This window comes from Psammomys obesus, unplaced genomic scaffold, assembly GCF_907164565.1.
Source record: "Psammomys obesus unplaced genomic scaffold, mPsaObe1.curated_primary_1811, whole genome shotgun sequence".
In the NCBI taxonomy this organism is placed as follows: domain Eukaryota; kingdom Metazoa; phylum Chordata; class Mammalia; order Rodentia; family Muridae; genus Psammomys; species Psammomys obesus.
In genome coordinates this window covers 3,785,584-3,799,732 of record NW_026591086.1, presented here as the reverse complement: position 1 = coordinate 3,799,732, position 14,149 = coordinate 3,785,584, and the positions used below count along the sequence as shown (strand labels likewise).

The window sequence follows — 14,149 nt, the reverse complement described above, 5'->3', positions numbered from 1 at the left end:
GTGTGTGTGTGTGTGTGTGTGTGTGTGTGTGTGTGTGTGTGTGTGTGTGTGTAACCATGTGGTTGTTGAGGTCAGAGGTTGATGTTAAGTATTTTCCTTAACTGCTTTCCACATTATGACTATGACCATGACCATGACTATGAGAGTCTCAGTCTTTCGCTGAACCTGAAGCTCACAGATTTAGGTTAGCAGCAGACAGCATGCCTCAGGCCTCCTCCGAGCACGGCCTTCCAGCAACAGGCTTTCAGGCACCCGCCCCCCAAACTCAGCTTTTTATGCAGGCGCTGGGGATCCCACGCCAGGACCTCCTGCTTGCACAGAAAGAACTTCATCGACTAAGCCACCTCCCTGGCCAACATTACTCCTATTGTTAAGCACTGCCAGCTGTCCATGATTAGCAGCGTCACAAGGAAACCGATATCTGGATAGTATCCTCTTAACTGTGAAGTCAAATTGTCAATTACAGCAGGAAATGCATAGCGCAAATGACTCAAATGTAAGCGTGCAGAGGAGGATCCTGTTTAGGAAAATGAATGTTCATAAGTCACATGAGACCAGGGGTGGGGCTCGGCGGTGAAGTGTGTGCTTAGCATGTGTGAGGCACTGAGGGCACAAAAATAAGCATTGTTGGCAGAAGTGAGCTGGAGCCGATGTATTCCCGCTCCTGAGCACTGGCTGTCACATGGCTTCCCACCTCTGCCTGAGTGGCACTGGAGGCTTCACTGCCAATGCTGGGGGTGCTTACAGCACAGACATAGGCACACAGTGCCCATCAGAAGTGTGAGGTGCTACTGTTTAGTTTCGTTTTGTTTGAAACGGCTGGTTTTTAAACGTTTCTCAGCACAAAACCAGGCAAAGGAATGTCCTATAAAAACAAAACTTTCTTCGTGTCCTATAAAAGTTAAGTTTCTTTTTAAAACAACTTTTTAATAAATGTTTTGAAAACTTCATTCAATGCATTTTGATCATATTTACCCACAACTCCTAACTCCTCCCAGATTCATAAAAGTGTCTTACTGAGTAATCATATTTATTTCAATTTGGAGTAATTTATTTTTAATGTTGAAACATGTCCTTATGCCCCTATATTCTCTAGGATTTTATCATGAAGAGGTGTTGGAGTTTGTTAAAGACATCTAACGAGATATCTTGTGATTTCTGTCCTTGAGTCTCTTATGCAGTGAAACACTGTTGATTTACATATGTGAAACCGTCCCTGTCTCTGGGATGAAAGGAGTTGGTCTTGGTGGCTGATTTTTTTAATGTGTTCTTTATGTTGGTTTGTATTTTAAGAAGATCGTGTATTTAAGAAGATTGTGCTCTCATTTAGCACTAAAAGACGTTTTTTGTTTAAAAAGAAGACAAAGCTATAAATTTAATAGTAGTGAAAAAATCTAAAGTAGTGGTTTTGGGAGATAGAAAGATTGTGAAGTGGTTAAGCCACGAGGGTGAAGCCTTTATGAGTAGGATTAGCACCCTTATAAAAAAGACTCCGGATGACCCACACTCTTCCCATCACACGAAAACACAGGGAGAAAACGGCCATCACCCTGTGAGACAAGAAGTGAGCGTTCCCCAGACACCCCATGTTCCATCCCCTTTGCACTTGGCCTTCCCAGCCCCCACACCTGTGAGAAATATATGTCTGTTGTTTCTAATGGTGTTTTCACCATAGCAGCCCAGTTACATCAAGCTGTAAGTCTCAGAAGAGATCGAATGAGGAAGAACAAAAAGCAGAACATCTTACAAAGTACCCAATCTCCTCTTTCCTCTCCTCCTCAAAGTGGGGAGGGAGGTGGGCCATGAGCGGTAGCCCATGCACCACAGTCCTCCTCACACAGTCTTTGCACTGAACAATGTTCATGGGGACCTTCTAACCTGTCCTGCAACTCCTCCTCTCTGTTGAAACTGTGGTATGCTCTTCGTTCCCAACTCTCTTCTCCCCATCCCTCCCTCACCTCTTCTGACACATTCATTCCTACATCCTCATCCCGTTTTCTCTAGAGACTTTTGCCTGATTTTTTTTTCCGAACTCTCATTTCTATAACTTAAAATCTATTGACCAGTAGATATAACAAGGACTGCCTTATTCAACTCTAGCCTCGGATTTTCAAGGAGTGAAATGAAATTTGCTCCAAAGACATATAGCACAAATGAAGGTTTTACAAACGAAGGATCAAAGCAGCTGGAGAGTTGGTCCATCACTTAGTCGTCAGTGGGGCTCTGCATGGGTTGCAGACACAAACGTGCTTGCATTCCAACACCAAGAACTGCAGCAAAAGCGTACACTGGCACACTTCTGCCCAGATCCCCACTCATGCAAATCAATTTGCCACACTTATTAGCAATAAACACAGTTGTGAATTGAGCACTGAAGTACTGTGCCTTTCCAGTTCCCAAGATAATCTGATTAGAACCTCATAAAATGTGTGTTTCTCTCTGCCAGCGAGAACAATTCGAGAGATTAAGAACAGCTTTGCTGAGTTGTCGCCTCATGGAAACTGGCATCCAATTGTTCGGAAGAAGACTTCAGCTCTGCAGGAGGCCTGATCACTCACAGCTGGCAGCATAAGCCTTGGCACCTCTGATTCTACACGGTACAACGTGCATTTTCTGCTTCCATGTTATGAAAGTCAAGATACACAAGGCTATTGACTAAACAGGACAGAACCCAAACGCTGCCATTGAAACTGGAACTGAAGAATTCATTTGGGCAAACTTATGCTGTGGTGGCTCAGTTTCATCTCTCAGTAGGTTTCTGTTTTACAATCCTATGAGACTATTAGGATAAGTTTGTGTTTGTACTTATTTCATTGATAAAGAAGTAAAAATAATTGAAGAAAACACCAAGGTTTCCACAGGATAATTAGTGTACCTTCTGCCTTACTTCATAACTTGTCACACATGGCCACCTGTTGCCACTGTATTCTTGCCTTTGCTCCGGGTACCCTAAAGACTATTGGTGTGTGGGTGTGGGTATGAGTGTGTGTGTGTGTTTCTCTCTGTGTGCATATTCCTGGCCCAGGTGTGTATGTAGTATATACATGTATTTGGGTTGCATTCACCGGTGCATACGTAGTGAGGTCAACTGGAGGTCAACATGGACTTTCTTCTCTATTGCTCTCCGCCTTTTTTTTTTTTTTTTTTTTTTTTTGAGGCAATCCTGGAGATTATTGTCTGGGCTAGGCCAGCTGACCAGGAAGCCCCTGAGATCTGCCTGTCTTGGCTGGGTTTTACAGCCTACAGCTTCATGCAGCCTCATCGGCTTATATAAGGATGTCAGGGATCCAAACTCAGGTCCTTCCTCGTGTTTGCAGAGCAATCATTTCACCACGTAGCCTAAGACTACTGGTTGTTTGTTTGTTTCAGTCATAGCCAAAGAACTGCAATTTGTCCCAAAACTTTCCCTGGTATCACCTTTCCCTACTGCCAATGGGACTCCCACAGTACACCTCAGGGAAGATGCACCCACACTGTACTTAGTCAACCCTGACTTTCCCAGGAGACAGTATCCTCACTGAGTCATTTTAGTTATCACGAGGGGGACAGTACTACCTCCCCATTCTACAGACAGGAAAGTAGAGGTGCCTAAGGTCACAGAGGTCATCGAATGGTAGGACTAACTGAAGTCTAAACTGTCTGCTCCAGAGCTCTTAACCTTGATCCCCCAAAGGACTAAACGCACATCTGTTTCTCCGTGTCTGGGGTCTGAGAAGTAGAAGAACATGCAGCAAAACCCCAAACTCACCTTCAATTTCTCCTTAAGAAGTCTATTCCTTTGTAGTTTGATTATTTCATTTCTTTGCAAAACAGCCTCTCTCTGACTTTGAATAGCTTGCTACATTAAGAAAGAAAACAAAGCGGTCAGAGGCTAGGGTTATCAGCAGCGATGAGTACACATTGTTTTAGCCGTCATCATTTGGCCCAGAAGCTCGAGTGTTCGCATACAGGATTAGGAACTACCAGACACAAAAGGCACTGTTTAGAAATTACTGGTGCAGATGCTGGAGCGATGGTCCAGCTCTGGAAAGCACCTGTTACTGTTTAAGAGTTTGGTTCCCAGAATCCACTTCTGTGGACCACAACTGCCTGTAATTCCAGCTCCAGGGATCCAATGCCCTCTCCTGGCCTTCTCCAAGCAACCACTCTTATATAGCACACACACACACACACACACACACACATAGCATATATATATATATATATATATATATTATATACATATATATACATGTATATATATGTATTTATATATATATGTATGTATCTGTTTCAAAATGATTGGTCATACTTACATCTCCCATCTTTCTTTCCCTGAAATGAAATAATAAGAAAATGTCACAAGGATTAAACTTTTATTTTATGTCCTAGCAAATTTACAACTTTGCTTGAAAGATAGACAAATATTGCCCCTGCCCTTTGTGTAAGTGCCTTTGACTCAACTTTCTCTCTCTCTCTCCCTTTCCCCCACCTCCTGAACCTCTTCTAGTGTCTTGGAAAGGGAGTTGTTATTTCTCTGGTAAGCCAGTATTTTGCACTCAGGAATATCCTGTAATGTCACCCCCTGACCCAGGCAGAGGGTGGCCCTCTCAGTCTGAGTTCATGTGGCACTGGGCTTGCCATCCCTGGCTTTTAGCCCTCTTTTACACAGTGCTCTCAGAAATGAGGCAATGCTCAGCACCGAGGCAGATTTCATGATTTGTGTGATGGCGCAGGACAAATTGTAGGGGGTGAGGGATGAAGCTAGAATTCTGATCTAGACCATTAGAGAAAAAGGAGTCCTGGAGAAAGCACTCAGGCTTGCGTTTTCGAGAGCCTGGGGGAAATGTGCAGGGGACAGCTGAAGAAGCTCCTGCGACAGCAGAGAATTTCCGGTGACCTCGTGCTGTGTGCTCAGCGCTGCCTGGTCACATTTGTTCTGCTGGTTCATTTTTCACTCTCAGAAGTATCCCAGTATGGAAGACAAGTCCCACCTCTCCCATCTCTTGGGGGCCACAAGGACACCTATTAATTTCCACGGAGCTCTCCAACCTTTTGTTCTTAGTTATAAGACTGGTGCTCTGAAATCTTTGGGTCCAAATTCTCAAGTTTTGAGTTAAAATCTTTAAGGTAAACAATACTGAAGTGAAACCTGACACTGGAAAGCTACACTAGGCTGGAGAGTTTTATGGTATGTTCCTCCTAGTGGCAGGAAGCCTAAATGTCCATGTCTTGGGGACAGGAAGCATTATTTTCATATTGTATATTTGAGTGGCTCCTCAGAGTTGCATAGAAAATAGTGGCTTCACACAGAACAACTGACCTAGGATTGTCACATGACCCAGACTCTTGAGCCAACCCACCCAGGCATCTTGACATCTGAACAAGTCACACGGACTTCCCGTTTATCCCCAACAGACCCTTGGAGAGGCATGAGGTGAAGTTACATTGTCGCTTTCATAGCCAGGACCCGTGAAAGAAAGCCCCCAGCCTCGCAAGCTCAGCACCACACCTGAGATATTCCCGCAAGTGAAGTTTGTCGGTTTTGGTGACCACCAGGGCGATGTCCCTGCAGAAGCCACGCTGGCAGGCTTTGATGCTCTCGTTCAGAAGGTCTTCGTGGGCCTTTCCTCCGGAAGCACGCTCTATGTCGCTGATCACCCAGATCACGGAACACTTGTCAATGGTCTGAAGGATGCCCACAGCAAGGGTCAGAACGTGGGTGGCAGCTCGGTTCCAGAGACTGCAGTTCAGTGATGGATCTTACACTCTTCCTTTCCCCGCTCCCGTCTCTCGCTCAGAGCTTCCACTCCACCGTCTGCGCCAGCCAAGAAGGCGGCTCGTGTGTGCACCAGCCGAACACTGAGCCCGGCCTCCGCCTGTCCAGGCTCTGCACTGGATTGCCACAGTAGAACACACCGCCTCCCCTGGACATCCTGCATGGCTCAAGTCCCTGCTATGGCCTCTCACAGACTGCTCGGGGCAGTCCTCTGATACCTAGGGGGGAGGTCTCTCTGTGCCTTGCATCTTAGAGCGCACAGGACTTACTTGACCCACCAGAACTCCCAGCTTCCTGCACAATGATGGACAAGAGTTCGAAAACTCAGCCCTCCAGATCCAGAGCCATCAGTCAAATGGGTCACCTCACTTACCCTGTAGGGGTAAGGTTCTTCAAACAACCTTTGGTCACTGAGCAAGAAGCTAGGTACCCTATAATTCACGTTTCGAAGGCCAACGACTGTAACATTAATAGCATCAATGCTGCTTTGTTAAATACTCAGCTTCCGTGTGACAATTATGCATGGCCCTGTGACATGTTTCTCACTGAATTGTCTGTCTTATCTCTGTATATGTGAAATGCTGATCTAACTTTAAAAAAGTTCATTTTCAGTTATTCAACACAGTACGTTGTGCATAAATGTGTGGCTAATTTGTAACTTAAGAATTACTATTGTCATTATTCTGATTCATACCCATTGTGTTAACTAGTGGAGATCCTATACCTGGAAATACTGAAGATTTTTTTAAAGAATGTTTTTATTTGCATGTGTGCCTGTGTGTGTGTGTGTGTGTGTGTGTGTTTGTGTGTGTGTATGTGTGTGTGTGTGTGCACGTGTGCCATGTGTGTACAGGTGCCTACAGAGGCAATAAGAGAGTGTTCAATGATCGCAACTGGACCTACAGGCAATTATAAGCCCAGCAACACAGATGCTGACAATTGAGTTCAGGTCTTCTGCAAGAGCAACAGCAAAGGCTCTTAGCCACTGAGCCATCTCTTCTGCCCCTCTGAAAATATTTTTGATTGTTACAACTTGGGATACTGACAGTTAGAGTCTAAAAATCTTACAATGCCCAGAAGACTTTCCTGTTACAAAGAATTATCTGACCTCAAATGTTTCAAGGTTGAGAGACCTCGAGTTAACAGCAGTGAGTTTCAAATGAGTTTTTCCCAAGGTTGCATAGCTGATGAGTGGCAGAATCTATGGTTAGGCCAATTTCCTAACTTGCCTGCTGTGGTCCATGTGTACTGTACCCCATGATTTCAAGGCATCCCTCCATCTGCTGCCCTTGGGAAAAGGCAGCCCCAGCACCTTACTCAGACTCTAGCTCATGGCAAATGCCTTTGAAGGAGTCCAGGGTGCTTGATTTTAAATGCAGAAGTATTCTGGTTGCATCAGGAGTGGGGAGACCTGGTGTCATCATTTGCTTGGGCCTCTCCACCTCTTTCTGATCCCAAGTCTCTTGCTCCGTAGATCGTGGTTTAAAGAATATGTCCCCTGAGTTAGACAAAGCCCTCTAAAGAGAAGAAGCGCTGAGAAGTAAAGGAGTCACCCAGGGCCACACAAGCTTGGACTCTGATACTTGTCTGATACAACATAAACACTACGGTATGTCAGGGTCTCATGCTCTTATTCCTGAGATACTGAGAGAAAACTTTTACTCAATTACTCCAACTGTATACAATCAATGAGGGGACCCCTACACTACACCTACACTAAAAATGAACCACACATATGGCAATTTCACACATTCACAATGACTCAAACTATCTCTCATGTCACACTGGACTCTTGTATTCAGTACTCTACACAGCAGTCAGAGCTGTGTTGCTAATATGTGTGCTTTCTCACCTTGAAACTTCATGTCCCAGTCACAATTAAATAGAGACTCAAAGTATTTTACATATGCTATAAAAATCCCTAGGGCGTTTCTTACTCCAATGTTCTGCCACTCTATCCCTGTCTACTTCAGCTCCAGGGAACAGTGCTAGAGTATACTTCATGTCGTCTTAGTATTTTTGTAGATGATTTATTTCCCTTAATCTTCCCTGGTCCAGTCCCTCATACCATTTACTTATCTTCCTAAGTAACGCCTCTTTGCAAAGTTAGATAAGTGAAAAATCTGGATTCTCTAATTTCTTCTCTCAATGTTACAAATAATCTTTCATAGATGATAGATCTAGTCATTTGTTGATTGGTTATCTTCTCTACTAGATAAGTTTGGAATGGACCCACATTTAGACACCAATATTAAAAAAAAAAAATGCTTGCTGCTTTTCCCTCCCAGTTTCCAAATTAGAGTTAACTTAGAGACGCTTGGGACTCTTCTGTGTCCATGGTGGATAATGTGAGTTTTTTGGTATGGAAGACTGTGGACCAAAGTCTGGGAGCCCCTTGAGGACAGGGCCTCTTTCACCCTTGTCTTCTCTGCGCCTAAGCAAGCTACAGGTGCTCAACAAGCATGGCCTAAGAGGGGACATGACAACAGTCCTAAAAAGTTGCTGCACTTAAATGTCAACCCCACGCTAAGCCCCTGACTACCAGGATCTGGCTGTAGTTCCAGTGGAGGAAGAGACAGAAAAAAAAAAATTAAAACACACTCAACCAGACCTCAGAGGAGGGATGAGTGGAACTCTTTCAACCCCACCCTCCTCCCTTCCAGAGATGAAAATGAGCATCCAAGGGTTAGGCAGCAGTGCCCAAAGTCTCCCAACAGCATCTAGGTGGCAGAGCAAGGACATCTAAATCTGTTGTTGTGCTTTTAGGGACAGCAGAGTGAGCCTTGTTCTTACAGTCTGTTCTTCCTGGGAAGAGGGTGCCTTCAGTTACTTCCTGTGAGAGGCTGTCAAAAAGTAAAAACCTCAGGAATGAAAGGGAGTGAGGCCAGGCAAAGCACTCTGGGAACCAGCCTGTCCCTGTAGCTAACTAACCTCCTCAGAGCACGATCCAGGCCAGAACCACTGGCTTTGATAAGCTGCCCAGTACATCCAAACTAGCTGCAACCATGTTCCATCCAGGGAAGAGCCAGCCAGCCCCTCTTCAGCTGACACTCGGCTTGGCCTGAAACTAGATGAGTTTCGGAGTGAAAGACCTGGGGGGGGGGTGGAGAAACTAAAATTCACATGGCCAGTCCTGAGCAACTGACCAGTACAAAGAACGTGGACTACCTCATCCTAAAGAGAGGAAAAATGGACAGGGCAGGGGGCGGATAGAGCCCTGTGGGCCAGTTAAGAACCTTGACTATCAGTGAAACCTCTGTCAGTCACTAGCCTCGAACAGGTTACTCTCCTTCTCTGAACCCTCAGTTTCAGCAGTCAGTCAGGCTGCTTGGTGTGAATGACAACACGGCCAGAGTTGTAAGAGATCTTTGCCATAGTTACTATGCTTCGAACAATCAGCGATGGCACTGGTCATCTGTCCCCGTCTCCATGCAGCTGAGACCCTGTCTTCCCACAACACCTCTTTCTTTAAAGAACAGCCCAGTCTTTCTTTTCCTTCTGGTTTGCTCAGAAAGCCAAACTCTGAAGCAGCAGGACGAAGGCAGACAGCTCCAGCCTTCACTCCTGCCTCTTCCCTCCTCCACACACCCTGGAACCTTCCCTCTGACCCCAAGGAGCACCATCTCTCCCCACCTTGCCAACACCGATGCAGACTTGCTTCTTCAACAACTGACAGTGCCTTGCACTCTCCGTCTCTGCTACAGTTTGAATGGGAAATGTCTCCTACAGGTTCAATGTATTCGAAAACTTAGTTTCCAGTCAATGGTGATGTTTGGGGAGCTTATGGAACCTTTCTGATAGCTCAGCCCCACTCTCTGATGCATGCTCTCTCTCTCTCTCTCAGTCCTCTCTTGCTCTCTCATTCTCCCCCGACCCAGCTCTGTCTCTCTATGTATGTCCGTCTCTTTGTCTCTCGGTCTTTATGTCCATATGTCTGCTTGTCTCTATCTTTCCCATGTGAGGATGAAATTTGATCACTCTGCCTCCTGACTGCCAGGCGGCCCCTTGCTCCTGCCACCATGCCCCCTCCAGTTTGGTAAATTGTAGCCCCTCTGGAACCATAAGCCAAAATAAATTGCTTTTTGCCAGGACATTCTATCACAGCAACAGAAGAGTAACTAAAACAGCCTCCGTGGTGCTCATGATCTCCTTTTCCCTTTCTTCTGTTCCCCTTTAGTCCTCTCAGTTGCTGCCCTTCTCACAGATCACATACTCTTGTCCTAGCTACGCAACCTCCCCTGCCAATCCCTTCTTCCCTGGTTTCTGTGGCAATCCATGCACAGCCCCTGCCTTGTTCAACACCAGAACATCAAAAATGAAAGAATTTCATGTCATCAAGCTCACAAAATCCCAACCTGTTGTTTTTGAAAGAGTGGAGGAGTAGAGAGGGAAAAGGGAAAGCCCCTGTGAAAAAGAATCACCTTTTTCCACATCTCATCCCTCTTGCTGTTGAAGTCACCTGTGCCTGGAATGTCCACCAAGACAACCCCTTCTGGGATCAGTGCAGATTTGGGAAGGATGACTTCCACATATTTGATCAAAGGCCAGATTTGTGTGTCCACTGATTGTCCATCCCAGTCTCTCCTCTGAGTCCGGATGTAGGGGTCCAGCTTGACAGACAGCTCTCCTGCCTGCACGGGAAGAGTGGGTCACATGTACCAGCCGTGCTGACAGCTGAGGGATGGTGAGAACTTTCTAGACAATAGATATCAGGAAGCCTGCAATGGTCTCTGCAAGGACCTAGACCTCGAGAGCCTAGAAAGACTCTGCAGAGCAGCACGTCCAAGCTCCTTAACATAGTTGGGGATACAGAGGTGGCTCAGTGGATAAGAGCATTTGCTGCTCAGTCATGAGGCCCAGAGTTCAGATCCAGCACCTACACTGGACAGCTCACAGCTGCCTTTAACTCCTGCTCCAAGGAATCCCACACTGTCTTCCAGACTCCATGAGTGTGCATGCACACACACACACACACACACACACACACTAAAAAATAAATATCACACACACACACACACACACTAAGAAAATAGATATTTAGAATTCAGTGGGGCTGGGGATGTAGTTCGTTTGATAGAGCATTTATCTAGCATGCACAAAGCCCTGCCTGGATTTGGGTGCAGAAATGCCTAAACTGGGCACGGTGGTGCGTGTTTGTAATCCTAGTCCTCGGCAGATGGAGACAGAAGAATCCAGAGTTCAAAACAGTCTCTGCCTACACAGTGAGTTCAAGGCAGTTTGCAATATTAGAAAGCTGCCTAACTTTCAGACAGTGCAGCCCAACTTAGCTGGAAGAGAACTCCAGAAAAGCTATAGGAGACTAAATTTATCTCCCGAATTCCATTTGCTTCTAAAATTGACTCAAGTTTCTAAATTTTGCTTAGAGCATATTTTCTCCACATGGCAAAAGGCAACTGTGAAGAATTTAATTACTGAAAATATCATGGATAAATATAGAAAACCAATCATGACCTAATGATCATATTTTCCAAGTTAAAAATCGATCAGAAAATTGATCTTTTAAAATTTTTTTTTAAATAATTTCCAAGTATATACACATTTAAAAAAAAAAAACAACACTTGATATGTAGGCTTTTCCAGCACATTTCAACAACAGGAAGTGGGGCAGGGGAAGTTTCCATCTCCTGTTCCTGCTTAGACACATCTGGGAACAAAGACACATTCATGCTAGCAGTGAAGGCAGTAATTCTCAGAGCGCAGAAAACTGGGATGGATGCTGGTCATTGTTGATCAAAGGCTACTGAATGATCCAGAAAGAAAGCAAGAAAGAATAAAGTTTTTTTTTTTTCAAAAGATTGCTTAAAATTGTGTGCACGTGTATATACATGCATGCATATACACACATGGACATGAACACACACACACACACACGTAAGTTTACACATAAGCATGCCACAGGACACACGTAGAGGTCAGAGGACAGCTTGCAGGAGGCAGTTTACTTCTTCTACTTTGTGGGTTTTAGGGATCAAATTCAGATTATAGGGCTGATGGCAAATACCTTTACCTGTGGAGCCATTTCACTGCCCCCAGGGGTGGGAGGAACTTAGGTTGTTTTTTATTTTTTTTTAATGTACAATGTTTATAAATTAAATGTTGGTTTCACAGATATTTCGTCTTAATGTAGATTCTGAATTTCAGCTTGATAAAATAGTTGCCAATTCTGAAAGTAGGGTGAGGCAGCCCAGTCTTTATTCATACCAGCCTGGATGTCTGTCTGTCTGTTTGGAGAGCCAAGGGAGTGAGGTTGACCTAAGTCACTGAGGACATGACAGGGTCCTGCCACAGAGAGCCACTCAGCCCATCTCTGAACAATGGAAGTCACACCCAAATTTATCAAGGGTGTGATAAATCAAGGGTGTGATAAACATCTGGGGAGCTTTTCACTTCCTGAAATGGGAGGTATGTTTGGAACCAACATTCATCTACTTCTTTCCATGAGACTAGCTGCAATGTCTGGCTCTTCAGCAGCAACCTTATGACTAAGAGGCAACAAGCACCATGGAAGGCCAAGGAGACCACAGAGTTGTAAATCTTTCTAAGACCCTGCCACCTCCAAATGTTTTTATGAGAAAAAAAAATGAGTAAAATTCATTTGTGTAAGCCTTTATGTATAATACATTTGCAATAATATATCATATAATATATAATGGATATGTATAATATAATAAATATATATTCACTTTCATTCAAAGCCGTCCCAAATTAATTAATTGTAGTCTTTTCTAAGCATAAAAACTCCATTTGAAAATCGAAGGTTACCATCTTTAGACATAAATAATGAAAGATACCTTGAATAGTGAATAATTCTGTTTGGGTACCAGTTTATTTCTAATAAAAAATCGCTGTACCTTGGACAATTCCCCTGGATGGATTCAAGTGTTTTGTTTGTTGGTTGGTTGGCTATTGGTTTTTCAAGACAGGGTTTCTTCTCTGTGTAGCCTTGGCTGGCCTGGGCTCGCTTTGAAGACCAGGCTGGCCTCGAACTCACAGAGATCCGCCTGCCTCTGCCTCCCTCTACTGGGATTACAGGCATGCATCACCGTGCCCAGCTTCAAGTGTTTTTCCTTAAGACCTATAATAAGGAAAACTAAATCTTGACGTTACCTCCTCTGCCTTTAGAGTGATGGTTCTTGAGGTCGGGATCCTCCCCCTGGGCTTCATCCTCAGCAGCTCCTCATAGCGCCTCTTTTCTGCCCCGCGGCCATAGAGCATCTGCAGCTTCCGGGCAGCTTCTTCCGCTGCATCGTCCCACAAATCTGCCTCGGCTCCCCCGGGCCCCTCCGCCCTGTGCAGGAGCTTAGTCAAGTCCTTCAGTTCCGCCTTCCACTCCTGCCAAGGCAGAGCAGGGCCACACAGCTCATGACAGAGAGAGAGGACAGTAATAAAGGGAAGGGGGCAGCACAGCCCCGTCCCCCGCCTTGAGGAAGGCCAGAGGTTGCCAGCAGAAACCTAAACCAGCTACCCCAAACCCCATGTCCCGTAAATGAGTATCCCGGTTGGCCTCGCCAACTTGACACAGCCTGGAGTCACCTGAGGCAGGAAGCTTTAACTGAGGAACTGTCTGTTTGTGGCCATGACTGTGAGGGACTGTCTTGATTTTCTGAACTGATGGGCAGTGTCAAACCTACTGTGTGTGATGCCATTTCGGGGCAAGTGGTCCTGAGCTACATAAAAAGCTGGTTGAGGAGGAACCTGTGAGGCAGCCAAGAAGCGAGCGAATAGGCAGCACTCTCTCACAGTTTCTGCCTTTGAGTTCCCTCCCTGACTTTGACCTGACCAACGACAGAGTGTGACCTGAAAGTGTAAGCCAAATAAACCCTTTCCTTCCCTCAGTTGTCCTTTGTCGTGATGTTTGTCACAAACAGAAAGGAAACTGGAACAACGGGGAAACAGGGACTTCAAGAGGGGCATGGCTGGCCCAAGGGTCTCACAAGGAATTACCTCAGCTCCTGAGTCAGAAGCCCCATCTCTGCAGAACAACTCACTTCAATGTTTCATTCAATAAATGTGCTATAGTTATTTGTGTATATGTGTACGTGTGCGCACATACGTGTGTGAAGGCAGGGGTTGAGATCACATGTTTCCCCAATCATCTCTCCTGACTGACTGACTGACTGAGACAGGATCTCTCACTGAACGTGCAGCTCTCTAATTCAGCCAGGCTGGCTGGTCAGTCAGCATCTGTCTCTCCCACACTGGGATTACAGACACAGCTGGCTTTTTCACCCTTCACGGATGCTAGAGGTCCAAACTTAATGTTTTCACAGCAAGCTCTGTACCAACTGAGCCATCTCCCCAGCTCTGTGCTGCACTTATACTGAATATAATATAATATAATATAATATAATATAATATAATATAATATAA

At 45.2% G+C, this 14,149-nt stretch overlaps 1 protein-coding gene across 1 annotated transcript in view; it reads right to left on the bottom strand.

Moving 5' to 3' along the window:
• The window catches only part of Nuggc (nuclear GTPase, germinal center associated), a 41,237-nt gene that overhangs the window by 17,543 nt on the left and 9,545 nt on the right, over positions 1-14,149 (bottom strand). Inside the window, exons 6-10 of the mRNA XM_055609853.1 lie at positions 12,887-13,111; positions 10,180-10,389; positions 5,492-5,667; positions 4,296-4,314; positions 3,749-3,838 (exon numbers count right to left, since the gene is read on the bottom strand). Of these exons, the coding sequence (XP_055465828.1) occupies positions 3,749-3,838; positions 4,296-4,314; positions 5,492-5,667; positions 10,180-10,389; positions 12,887-13,111 (720 nt within the window). The remainder of the gene's footprint in view (positions 1-3,748; positions 3,839-4,295; positions 4,315-5,491; positions 5,668-10,179; positions 10,390-12,886; positions 13,112-14,149) is intronic.